Genomic DNA, 13,991 nt, shown 5'->3' with positions numbered 1-13,991 from the left:
AGATTTTCTTTTATTTTGGAAGCACATTCTTCCAGTTCCACCCTGTAAAGCTTTAATCTTGCTTCTGTTTAGAGAGTCTTCCTGAAAAGGCAAGAAGTTACAGAAATAGCCTCTTCTTTTTTAAGTGATAGCAAGATGGTTAAACAAAGAACTATTTTTACATTTTAGAAATAACTTTATCTTCAGCTGCCAATTAACGTCCTCTGTGAAGCAACCTTGTGATGTAAGGATAGTTTATAAATACCACTGCAATCTACACAGCAGAGCCTTTCCCTGGCAACTGGGCCATAATAATCAAAACGGGCTTCTTTTCCGTGGAAATGCCACACTCTAGATTTGTGTTACTACTACTAAAGCAAGAAGAGTCTATCCTGTAACGTATTCAGAGAATAAAAGTAATTGATGTATTTAATAGTAATTCATACCATCTGTGTTGCAGTTTTCAGATAAGAAAGCTGTTACTGAAAATATAGGACCTAAAGCTGCTTATACTGTTCAGATGACATACTTATCTGATATGATGTAACCTCAAAGGTATGCGTTCGTAAAATAAGCATAGTTCAAAGACTACTTCAGATGTATTTGTATTTAATTGGAATCAGGCAAAATTCCAAAATCTGAACCCAAGAGCTTCATCTTAGCTGTGAGTGCAGGCTACACAAAGGTGCTTCCCCTGAAATCATTCCTGCATTGACCAAACTGTCAACTTTGGTGACTGGCTAATTGGAGCAATGCTTTTAGTCATGGTGACAATTTCAGTTCCTGGGCCCGTTCAGCAGGCAGGGCTTTACCAAAAGCTCCATTAACCAATTGCTGAAAATGAAATCCAATACAGCACTGAAAGAAAAAAGGCGATGATGATACACGGAACACAGAAAAGAGAAAGGGGATCACAGTGGGCAAAATAAAGCCTTTGTCTCCCACAGATTTACATTTGGAGGCTTAGTGCTACAGATGCTGCTTTTATACGATGGACAGCACGGGCTGGCCAGCAACATTCTGAAGCTAGGAGTCACTTTTCTGGTTTCCCCATTGCACTGGTAAGTCAGAAGAAGTCATTTAAGCATTAATTTGTCTGTTTTAAGAAATCTTGTGTTAATTTTCACTATGAGAGAGGAAGGTCATTTGGTTGAGGTCTGACTGATATCGCATACTTGTTAGGCAATGAGGCACCAAGTTGCTGACATTCACTTTCAAACAGCCCTGTATGATAGGTTGGATATTAGGAAAAATTTCTTCTCTGAAATAGTGGTGAGGCAGTGGCATAGGCTGCTCAGGGAGGTGGGGAGGTGGGGCAGTCACTGTCCCTGGAGATGTTCAAGAACCATGGAGACGTGGCACTGAAGGCCATGGTTAGTGGGCACAGTGGGGATGGGCTGACGGTTGGACCGGATGATCTTACTGTTTATTTCCAACCTTAACAATTCTGTGATTCTATAGGCCTCTGCGTAACTGGACACCCTGCATCAAAATGTGCCTCTGTTCTTACAGTTCAGTTCACTGCTATATAAATCCTGTGAAAAATAACATTTGATGGCTTAGAGTAGTGAAACAATTCGCTCTGGTACTGCTTCAATTTTCAAATTGTTTCATCCAGTAAGGTGAAACAGCGTATTTGTATTGCAAATGGACTTTGTTAGTGTATATACACTATGTAATATCATGTACTGGATGAGGTTCCCTAGCAGATCACAGAACCATAGAATCACCAAGGTTGGAAAAGACCTCCAAGATCATCCAGTTCGGCTGCCCACTTACCAATATTTCCCATTAAATCACCCCCCTCACCTAAATATTTCTTGAACACCTCCAGAGCTGGTAACTCCACAGCCCCCAGGGCAGCCCATTCCTGCGCCTGACCATTCTTTCAGAGAAGTTTTTCCTCTTGTCCAACCTAATCACCCTTCTTGCTGCGTTGCAGGCAGGGATCCTTTCCTGCTGAGAAATGATATATGCTGTCAAAGGTCTGAATGGCCCAAGTGCTGTACACCAGCAGTCAGTGTCTGTTAAAACTTCATGTAACTTCTCTGCTCTTTAGAGACTGAGTATACTGCCAGTGGTTGGTGCTGGACCTTGAGACAGTGCATTTCTAGAGCAAGGAACATTTGCCATGTTGTTCAGTCTCAGGCAATGAATCCTGTGGCCAAGGAGGTAATGAGCCCGTTGGGTTAAAAGTGGCTAATTCCTTCTCTCCTCTCTTCATCCCTTGATACCACAAGATTCAGTATGCTTAAGATTGTTTTTGTCTCTTGCTTAAGTTGTCAGATCTGTGTAAGTCAGACAGACTTGGATACATGGACGTGTGCTATTTTACCACCATGGTCTTTCTGCACAACATTTGTCGTACGCATTTTATTTCAAACCTTGGCATTTTCCAGCTTCACTTGCACTTCATGAGAATAGCATGGGGAGGTGGCAGGAACAGCAGAGAGTAATTATGAGTGAGAAAACTTAGAAAATCCAAGATCAGTTCCACCCACAAGCAAAAAATGCTTGCTGTTTGCAGATAAAGCATTTTATTTCATGCTGTGTTATGCAGCAGGGTGACACTGTCTGCAAGCACAGGCCATGGGTTCAGCTCTGAGCCCTGCTGAAGTTACCCAAACCTCTCCTCTCCACTTCCACGACAAAACATAAGAGTGACATCTCTTAGCTCAAGTGGATGGAGACTCTGGCTATCGAGGTTACCAAACAACATGTTCTTTAAAAAGTGTCTGAGAGTGAAAGGAGGTGAAGGAGGAGTAGGAAATACATGTAAAATACATGGGGAAGTAGTCAACAGGAAGAGAAACAAAGAGAAGAGAAAGAAGTCAGACAAAAAACATGTGCTGACGTGGTGCTTCTGCACATCATCCATTACATATCTGAGCATATACATAAAAAGCAACAACCTTACAGACACTGCAATAGTTCTTTACACTGATGCATGAACTTTAAAGCTCACATCTCACTGTGCAAAATGACTGAAACCACTGTGCAGGTAAGAAATTATTTACTTCCCCTCACTGTGTTCTTCCCCTCCTTATGTGCTCCTATGCACAACTCTTCCCATTTTGCAATGACTCTTGAAGGACTTTCCTGACCCTGTGGCGTGGGGCTTGCCCAGATTTCTGACATGCTGCTATGGAACAGCAATGACATTATGGAGCCAAGCAGCGATCAACCAAAGTTATAGCCATTCATGTCACTGCCTTATCACTCTATATTCAATTTTCTTAAACTACAGCACAGAAATTTAGTTAAAAAGCATCAGAAAAAGTTTCCAGAAAGATGTCAAAAGCTGAGTAGCGATGCATACGTATTTTAAATATGTAACACTTACTTGTAAGGATCGTCAGCAAAAATAGGTACTCTGCATAAGATATCAGCCCTGAAATGAAACAGTTAAAAAATGACTCACATAAAATATATATCCCTATAACGAGATTCGAAAGATCAGATCTCATAAACGTGAAAATTGCAGTTCAACATCATTTAAAATAGGTCACTGAAGTAAGCCTCATAATTATTTAATAAAGTTTTTACTTCTTTTTTTAGTGCTCCAAAGGTAAAATTCCCTATCCGGAGACTCATCAACGTCCCCATCTCATCAGGAGAGTCAGGTTTATTTGGTATTAACAACAGGTCTGCATAAATCTCTGCGTTCACACTGCAAACATTCAGTGTTTATAGAAAAGGCAAATAAATTTGGAGTGCTTTGTCACATTTAGTACCCGGGAGGAGAAGCACTCAGCGCTGCCTGGATGGATCAAAGTGCTCCATCCCCTGGCAGCTGGGCCAGGAGGGGAGCAGCTTCCCATGGGGAACATGGCAGCGTGCAGAGCTGCCAAGCTAAGAGATTGCGCCGATAGCGCGGCCGGGCTGCCTGCCAAGGGAGCCTTCTTTTTTTTTTTATTTTAAATAGGAACACGTCCTTTCTACAAGGTGAAAGTATTTTCCCCCCTTTTGAAGGAAAATTCCAGTGTTTTCCTTTGAAATACCGCCTTAAGCAAAAAGCCTGAACAAACACAGAGATGCGATAGCGTCAAAATAGAGCGTAGAAGCTAAAGATAGAGCGCGCAACGAGGGTGGCTGAGCAGCACAATCTGAACCATCTGCACTGCAATAACGTTGGGAGAAAAAATGTAAAGGGCTTTTCTATAAATCACTTTTCAAAATAACTGAGCTACTTTTAACGCCTGAGCTAAACATTGTGTAATGCTGAAGCTGCTTAAAATAATGAAGTTCAAACGTGCCCATCTGTGTAAAGATAAACTATTTATAATAATTTATATAGAGTTAATTGATAGATAAAGAATCCACTTAAGCTTCACCAATAGACGATTAACTTCTGATAAATCACTGTTCTGAGCTGACAACATTTGTATTTGGTCTCAGACAGTGACTTACTTTAAGTTTTAACTTCCAGAGTTTAGGAATATTGGGCTGCTGGAAGCAACGGTCTGAAAATCTGAGAACAGATCTCCAAAGCCAGGCCTGACGCTGATCCCTCTGCTGACCCACTTTGCGTCTGAGCTCCAGCTTTCCTCTCCATCAAAATAGGGCTATTCATTCACTCCACTTTCCAGCACGCACCATGCGTAACTCAGCACAGTACTGCACTCACAATGCACTGTGCAAATAAAAAATACTTTGCACAGAATCACAGAATCATTGTCATAGAATCATAGAATCATAGAATCACAAGGTTGGAAACGACCTGTAAGATCAACTAGTCCAACCATCTCCTCATCACCACTGCCACCACAAGCACTAAACCATATCACACAGCACGTCATCCAGACGCATCTTGAACACTGCCAGGGACGGCGGCTCCACCACCTCCCTGGGCAGCCATTCCAGTGCCTGACCACTCTCTGAGAGAAATAGTTCTTCCTTACGTCTGATCTAAACCTCCTCTGATACAACTTGCGGACATTTCCCCGTGTCTTGCTTGTTGCCTGGGAAAATGTCATCTCAAATGTTTCGTTTTGCTTACAAGTTGTAGGGTTTTTTAGTCAGGGGAAAAGGAGGCTGAGGGGAGACCTTATTGCTCTCTCCCAGTATCTGAAAGGTGATTACAGCAAGAGCAGGGCTGGTCTCTTCTCACTGGTGACAGGCGGCAGGATGAGGGGAAATGGCCTCAAGTTGTGCCAGGGTAAGTTCAGGTTGGACATCAGGGAAAACTTATTTACAGAAAGGGTTGTGAAGCACTGGCATAGGCTGCCCAGGGAGGTGGTTGAGTCACCATCCCTGGATGTGTTTAAAAACTGCTTGGATGTGGTGCTCAAGGACATGATTTAGTGGAGGGCTGATAGAGTTAGGGTGCGATGGTCGGGTTGCGATTGGACTTGATGATCTCTAAGGTCTTTTCCAACCTGAGCAATTCTGTGATTCTATGATTCTATGATTCTCATGTGTTGCCAATAAACTTAATATGGCCATTGCGAGGATATAAATTATTAGCCTTGCTGTAAAACTTGCTATCTTGTTCCTAGACAATGTCCAAGACTTCTACAAATTCAAAATCAAACAATTGGAAACAGAGATCTTACCCCATTTTTTACGCTACACACTTAAGATGAGATAGAAAATGGTCAGAAATAAATAGGAGAGGAAAAAAATCAAGCAGTGACACTTTGCTCTCTAGTTTTGTTTTATACATGTCACAGCAAATGCAGTTAAAAAGAAGAAGATAAGGGAAGACAAGGAGGTAACTTTTCAAGAGGATAGAGAAAACACCTCCTAGGCTTGGACAACTGCGGACTTGGCACAGAGATCACCATCTGAAGATTTTACGAGCAAGGGATCATTGAATCACAGTACCATTATGGTTGGAAAAGACCACAAAGATCACGTAGTCCAACTGTCAATGACGATCGCTGGCCAAGTGGATGGGGTGTCTCCCTCTCAGCTGTTCTGCACAGCAACTGCTCATGGCAAACGTGGAAGGTGGAAACACAGTGCTTCTGCTCAGCAGAGCAAAAGGAGGCCCCGTGTTGCTGAGATATGCAATAGGAGATAATGTACTTCGTAGATGACCAAGGAAAAACATTGTTAGCAAAGCATTAGAAAGGATATGGACATGGCAGATAAAATAATAAAAGTAACTATAATAATCAAAATATGAATCACAGAATGGTTTGGGTTGGAAGGGACCTTTAAGATCACCTAGTTCCAACCCCCTGCTATAGGCAGGGACACCTCCCTCTAGACCAGATTGCTCAAAGCCCCGTCCAGCCTGGCTTGAATGCATCCATGGCGGGGGAATCCACAACCTCTCTGGGAACCTGTGCCAGTGTCTCACCACCCTCAGAGTAAAGCATTTCTTCCTAATGTCTACTCTAAATCTACGCTCTCCCATTTTAAAGCAATTTCAAAATGTTTTGATAAAGACAACCCTGCTTATGGCTTAAAGGAGGAGTGCAATGGCACCAATCACTGACTGCAGAGGGCTGCAAGGAGACGGCCCTGCAAGAAGTGGAAGGGCAGTTTTCATTCCACTACCGAAAGCTGAGTGGGAAGTCACTAAAGGGAAACAGGCGAAAAGATACAAGAAATGAAAACAGTGAAAACTGTCTTGATTGCTCTTTAAAGCCTCAGTATCTTAAAGTCAATCCAAACCACGTTCAATATTTTTTGGCAGGCTGATTATATCAAAATCGCTTGAGACGTAATTTCTTTTGACCCATGGTTTGATTATGATAAAAATTCTTCATTTGATCTTTTTGTTCTATCACTGTCTGCAGTGAATTGCCAACTTACCTTAACCATAAAGTAAATTAGTCAGTTCAGTAATTTTCATTGCACAGTAATCATTACAAAGTTACTCAAATTTTACGTTTAAAAGATGCAATGGAACATTAAAAAAATAGCAAAGCAAATTGCATTCATGTCCAAGTTAAAGCTTCACCTGCTGTCGAATGACTCAGCAGACTTGCAGCCAAGTATTTTCATTTAGCATTGGCAAAACATTATAATTTTCTAAGACTATATGCAGCTTTCCTGTGCCTCCTTGGAAATCTCTACCCTCAGGCTTTATACGAAATGCTGACAGGACGATATACTCACTATCGAACAAATCATTAATATACCACAAAAGATGGTGTACATTTTAAAACAGCCACTAGAAGGCAGAGTTCCCCAGCTTTACACTTCACAAACTGGACTGAGAGCGCTCCCTCCACTCTATGTTTAAAAAAGAATTTGATGGTAGTTAAAATAAATCTCAGCTAAACCACGGAACAGGTGTAGATTCATTATTTAGGTACGTGTAAAAGTGGTATTTAATGCATAAATATTTATAGCTGGATCTGAAGACAAAAGCGTCGATGTCAGTACAGAGAGATCATGACCAAAAACTGCACGTGCTGTAAAGTCATAGAGATGACAGCACTGTGTGTTTCTGCATCATCTCCAGTTCCTACCAGATCCTTGAAGGGCAAAGTATGAGGACCCACAGAGCTACATGAGAGGAGGCTGGTGGTCCCAGGACAGAAAAGACATTCCAAGCAGCCAGCTGGCGTAGTACAGTGCCAGGGGGCTCTGCTGCTTTGCTATGTTCTCGCTTTCTCTTGGTGGATTCCTGATTTTCCCAGGCAGAACGTGTTAGGGATTTGTGCTGTCAACCACTACAGAAAGAAAAGCCTTAAGAAAGCAGTGATAGGGAAACAATATCCAAGAATTAAATGCTGGGAATCCTTTAAATCCTGTCCTGGGAAAGAAGACAACAAATAGTAATTTGAAAAGACAGGAGGTAAATATTCAGCATGAAACAGACTTCCTCAGGATTGGAAAGAAATGTTGGACTTGTTCAGAGAGGTGACAGGGCTGCAGGCAGGGGATGCTCACAGCCTCCGCATTACACAGAAAGAAAGAGCAATGACCATGGACCAAGGGATGTGGGCTGACCTCTACCATGCACTCTGTGAATAGACACTGCCAGTACTTCTCATTAGTCTGTAGAGTTCAGTCTTTGTTACTGATGAAATGGTTAATTACTCATTTATTTGTTTTCCTTGATGCTCTTGTTTGTTTTCCCTCCCTTCAATTAATTTATGTTAATGAGGTGTTTATTTGGTGTTTTTAATTCCCCGTTGTTTCACAAACAATATCCCAGCCCTCAGCATTTTCTCTTCCTGTGTCGCCAGCTGAAAGGTGGAACTGCTGGGTTAAAAGAAACCCCAGCACACTGCTCTTGTGGGGCAGCACTGAGCTCCCAATGAAGCAGAAACAACTGTCACTGCCCCTGGAACCAGGGAGGACACTTTACATAATCAGATACAATTTTTCTTTTTTTCTTTGCTTCCACGCATTTAAGATATACAATGAAACAGCAGTTTATTAACAAGCCTTAGAAGTCCACTTTGTACCCTTTTAGCCTCTTCCTCTTCTCTAAGACTGCTTTTTAATTTCTCCAGGAGGCTCTCAGCCCCCAGCCCTGCCTCCTGCCTCCTCCTCGTGTAACTGAGACATGCCAAGGTGGAAGCAGCTGCTGAGGTGGGGATGAAGTCAAATCCATGCAACTGTCTTTAAAACTAGATTCAATTCATGCTGTCTGATGAGATAAAAAACAAGATGTGTTTCTCGGTACCGAAAGTATCTCGTTACCTTTATCACCAAGCTCTCTAAAAAAGGTCGGTCCTGGTTTAGCTTTTGTAACACACAGCAGTGCAGCATCCACCTCCTTTAGAGACACAAAAAAGGAAAACCAGTTTAGAAAAAGAAGCCTTTTTGGTTGAGAAACAGAAAGAATGCAAGTTCTTTTGAAGAACGAAAGGAACATTTTGCTTACCTTTTTTGTCAGTTTCTTGGCCGAGCTTTTACCTACAATAAAAAAAAATCATCATAATTCAATAACAAAGTCTGACTTTAAACTTTGATCAGGTTCTGTGACATTTCTTCAGATTTTTATGGGAAAGTGGTAAGTAATACGAAACAGAATATTTTGCAGCAGGCAGTTTGTTTCTAATTTCCACAATGATCCAGAATGGACAACTTCAAAATAATACGAGCAACCTGTCCAAATGCTCTTCAACCTCAGTGAAATCACAAACCACCTCGGTATCTATGACTAATTTATGGGTGTGATTTTGCATTCTGTGGGCTACCAATGCAGTACAGATTCCAAAGTAAGATTATACAGTAAGAAATAGTTGTATTATTTACAAAAGGATTTGTACATATGCATAAGAAGCCTTCCAGTGCAGGTTGCATATTCAAATGCCAAGAAATACCAAAAAAAAAAGCAAGAAAAATGTGATGTTACCAAGCAGAAGTAAATTGAACAACTCTTCCTCCTGAAACAGCATAAGGATGAAACCATACAGGCTCTGAAGTTCAGTTTTCCCAGAGAGCTGTGGGTGCCCCATCCCTGGCGGAGCTCAAGGCCAGGTTGGATGGGCCTGGGGCAGCCTGGGCTGATGGGTGGCAGGAGAGTGGGACTGGGTGTACTGCAAAAGCCCTTCCAACCCAAACCATTCTATGGTTTATGACAAGTGCCTAACAGCAGGTTCAAGCCTATACACTCATGCAGGGAGAGCATTGGTGCAGCACGAGGTCATCCTCCTGTGCAACCACCTGGCTGCAGGGCTGCGCTGTGTTACCGGCGGCATGTTTCAGCTGCTGTGACTGCAGCCACATAAAGCCTGTGCTCCAGTGCTCCTCGGGTCCCCTCTGTTTCCTCAGCATTTCTTCTCATAAAGATCCTAAAATCTTGTGTCCTTCACTCCTACTGCTCTCATTGCTCCCTTCCACCATCACCACTCCTGTGGACCAGTCATTCCTTACCCAGCTTTCTGATGCTGGGTAAGCATAAGCAGAGCTGCTTTGTTTGCTCTCTGGACTGATGCCACCAGCTGCAGCCTGAATTACTGAATCACAAAATCATTAACGCTGTAGAAGACCTCCAAGATTATCTAGTCCAACTGCCCTCCCATCCTCACCGTGCCCACTAACCACATTCTTCAGTGCCAAATCTTTACCTTTTCTGCACCACCTCCCTGGGCAACCTGTGCCACTGCCTCACCACTCTTCCTGACAAAAAATCTTTCCTAACACATTTTCCCTGCTTTGTGCTCAGGCTCCGGGCTGCTCCATGGGCCTCTTGTACACACATGGCCCCCAGCACCGTGCTGCCTATGGGAACAGGACACGATAGAGAGAGGCAGCCTGAAGGGCAGCAGCCCACAACCTTCCACCAAGCATGTTCATAGGCCTGTAACCCAGCCAAAATGGGGTGCAATCTCACCCAAACTGCAAATTTCCATAACAGTGGGAAAAGATATGTCCAGCAGCAGGGGAACCCCACTGGCAACTTTTAGCATCAAATCAGGGAAGCTGCCGGAGCATCTCAATCAGCAACAGTTTGCTTTCAGTATGGGCAAACCAGTGCCTTCGTCTCTGCTCCCCAAACTGGCAGTAATGTTTTTTTTTTGCTGAAAAATTCCTCTCCCCAGCCCCCAAATTAGCCTAAGGCAGACACCTGGCACATAACATTTCAGCCCAAATGTTTAAGTTTGACAAAAGTTATAAGCAACTAAAATTAGGGTTTTATAACTGGAGTGTTGAGTGACCCCAGCAACAGGTGTTGCCAGCACCACCTGTCACTGCACATGAATACATTTTTGTACAGCGTGTGTAAATATATTTACACGCGCACATATATAAAGCCACAAGGATAGATATCTCCTAGCTCAAAGGAAGCATGAAATCCTCTACTTTCCCTCATTTGAGATAAAAGAAGTCAGGCTACAAACAGTTTGGGAGAGCAAGTAAAATCCTTGTGCCTAGCAGGGCTGAGTGCTGAGCAGGGCCATGTAAAAATGCCACAGAGCCCTGTAATGAAAGGCTGGTTAGCAAAGGCTGTGATTCAGAGCTCAGCTTTGAAATGTCATCTCCTCCGAACAGCAAATTTCAGCACGGAATTAAATTGCACCACGGCAGCTCTTTTGTCCCTGGGAGCCCCACATGGCAAAAAGCCCTGTAAAAGAGAATGAGTCAGGCTGCAGGACCATGAAGGAACAAAGAGAAAAATCACCCTGCCATCATTTTTGCTGAAAATGCTCCTTCTTGTTGATACAGTTTTGAATCCAACCACAAAGCCTTATCTGGTTTGCAGCAACTCTGCTCATTCCACTCTCCTGGAGGATGACAAAGCATCACTCTAGGAGGCAGGCAGTACCTACTGTCAGCTTCTAGGAGGATGGGGAAGGAGACAAGCTGAACTCTGCAAGCTGGATTGGGTAATTGATGCGAGGAATGGAGAGAGTACTGGAAGCTGCAGCTGAGACACTATTTGGTCAGTTTTGTGAGGCTTGGTTACATCTGTGCTTCTCCTCTATGCTGCATTCAGCACAATAACTGAAACACTTCAGCTACTCAGTTTTAGGGAATATGTCCTCAGTGAGGATAAGTCCACCTTGATAAAAACTAGGAAAGAGGAGGAAAATATCTTATAGATGTGTGGGCCCTCCTTTCATCATCCTGCAGTCATAAATGCAATTGTTTAGAACTCACATGAAGACCTGTAGCAGCTGTCAACACCTCCTGTCCTGCATTCAGCTATGGCGTCCCTCCAGAGGAAGGTTAAGAAGTTGACACATCAGCTGACCTGTTCTGGAGCTGAAAAGACAGTAGCAGCAGTGACACAGAGGTGCTCATGCTACCACTGTCTGGGCAAACTTGGCTTGTGGGAGAGGTCTGACAGAGGAGATGCAGCCTTGGCTGAGTGGCAGAAGAGGAGAAATAGGAAGAGGTTAAGGAGAAGGAGAAGGAGGAAGAGGAGGACTGCCACGACATTCCAGAATGTAGTGAGGGGCAGCTACTCCAACACAAGAGGTGGAAGGGCAGGAGGAAATGGGACTGAAAGATAAATTAAGACATTTTTCTTCTTTGCTAAGTAGCTGACACAGCAGAGTGGAGCCATTTTTTTGTTTAGCACTGCTCTTCTCAAATGGTATTGCAAATCAAAATTTCTTATAACCTAGGCGAATGAAAAAGGCATGCAGATGTCTGCAAGCACGTGTGCTAGCACACCAGTACTTCTCTGGGAAAAAAAACCCGCAGCTGGCATTTAGGGCACTGGTGGTATTTTTCACGTTGCTCTTTGGGTAAAGTATTAGAATGCAATCTTACAACAGTGTTATAATTTAAACTAAAGAATGGGTTTCCTCTAATAATTACCTGCACATTTTCTGAGAATAAAGTCCATTTATACCCTGTGTTGGTACTGTCACCATATAAAATCATCTGAGAAGGTTCACATCTCAGCTTTCACTTGGAAACATTACCTACTTTAATTGTAGCACCCGTAATATTCCTTGAATACTGATTTAGCTCAAGGAGCCTACATTTCCCATTTATTCCTTTCCTAACAATGAAGTCCCTTTAGAAGACCAACAGGGAAAGCTCTGTTAATATTGCTCTCTCGCATATCAAATGTGCAGCCCTCTGAGGAACAACATCTTTTAAGGCTTTGTCTATAGTAATTAGGAGAGTGTGGTTAATTCTTCTTTGCTAGGAATGCACTGTGGAAGTAGGAATGGTTTTCTTAGCCAGTTGAAAAAATGCCTCTTCGTCTATAGGTTAGATCTTGGTGCTGCCATTGCTGACCCGCGATCACAAATGTTCCAGGCTCTCAGTCCCTCTCTGAGGAATATATGCAAGGATCTAATTATTAGGAACTACTTCATGTAATATGTAGAAGATCTGTACGATGCACTTTGTCTGCCAAGACCGTGATGGAATTCTGGCCTGAAGTCCAACAAGCATTTTCATGGCTCTCTATCTATCTCACAGGTGCCGTTGTCTCATTTTCACTATTGGTAGTGGATCCATGAAACAATCACAGGGTACAGACACATCTTTACAGAATAAAAGCCATTCTAGTTTTTAAATTGAACGAATACCGAGCCTACTAGCAAGCAGACAAATGCTGTGCTGTTAGCCAAGAAAGTTAGCTGACAAATGTAATTAAGAAAATACTGCCAAGAGCAGCTACTTCAGCTTCTACTTGCCCTCGGCAAGCCTGCGTATTTTGTCACATACATTCCTTACTATAGAAGAGTTTCCATCAACTCTCAATTTTCCACACCATGATGCAAAAGGAACCTGACATTGATGTTAGGATTAACATGAGGAAAAGGCTGAATTGAACAAGTACCCACTTGCATTCCCTAACTGCCATTTACACCCAACCCATGCAGCCAAGGAAAAGCTCAGATCTGACAAAGAATGTTCAGAGCCAAAGAATGAAAGAAAGCACCAAGATCCATCATTATAACAACAAGCAAATGCCAAAGTAAAGTAGAAAAATTACTATAATCTGATGGTAGAGAAAGCAGAATTGTATGTCTCTGCAAGACTGCACTATTTTTCTAACATGGAAATTAAAATTAATTTTAAAAGAAGTATTTCTCACAGACTTAACTTCAAGTTAGAACACTATAAAATAGGGATCTTTCCATAGAAGAACAACAGACTCCTGTCCCTTTCATCAGCAAAGTCAGTGAGAATGTTTGTCCAGGATGTCTCTTCAGCTCTACCTCAGATGGCCACAGTGAAAACCAAGTGAAAAAAAAATCTACTTGAAGTTTTTTTTTTTAATTTAGGCAGGAACCAACACTAGCTTTGCAGGAGCTTGCTGAGTTCAAAGGCATGCTGAGGAATGAGGAAGTTATCTGTTTTTTTTTTTCCTGGAGAAAACATGAAGACAATTCAACCCAACTCAAATTCTGCAAAATGATGGGTGGAAGGATCTTATGTAGGATGGGCAGCACAGATGTAATCTGTGGGCTGCGAGGGTTGGAGTCTTTCTAAAATCAAAAATGCCATGAGCAGCTCATACTGGGGCCTACATAGAGGAGTTCCTGCTGCAGCCATGTCTGTAATGGGAACGCGAGTTTGTTCCTCCTCTGAGACCACCACCAACCTCCACACAAGCCAAACCCTGCAACTTCTGCCCCTGGTCCCAGTGAGCTGGGTTAGATAAGAATCATGGATGCTGAATTTCA

The 13,991-nt window shown here is 42.7% G+C and overlaps 1 protein-coding gene across 6 annotated transcripts in view; it reads right to left on the bottom strand.

Moving 5' to 3' along the window:
* MICU2 (mitochondrial calcium uptake 2) overlaps window positions 1-13,991 on the bottom strand; it is a 130,646-nt gene that overhangs the window by 25,633 nt on the left and 91,022 nt on the right. For all 6 annotated transcript variants that reach the window (XM_048934299.1, XM_048934305.1, XM_048934304.1 and 3 more), the window contains 3 exons: window positions 8,774-8,805; window positions 8,590-8,665; window positions 3,323-3,370 (listed from right to left, as the gene is read on the bottom strand). In XM_048934299.1, the coding sequence (XP_048790256.1) occupies window positions 3,323-3,370; window positions 8,590-8,665; window positions 8,774-8,805 (156 nt within the window). The remainder of the gene's footprint in view (window positions 1-3,322; window positions 3,371-8,589; window positions 8,666-8,773; window positions 8,806-13,991) is intronic.

Source organism: Lagopus muta, chromosome 1 (genome assembly GCF_023343835.1).
Source record: "Lagopus muta isolate bLagMut1 chromosome 1, bLagMut1 primary, whole genome shotgun sequence".
NCBI lineage: Eukaryota > Metazoa > Chordata > Aves > Galliformes > Phasianidae > Lagopus > Lagopus muta.
The sequence above is the reverse complement of the archived record's forward strand: the minus strand, read 5'-3'. Positions and strand labels throughout refer to the sequence as shown.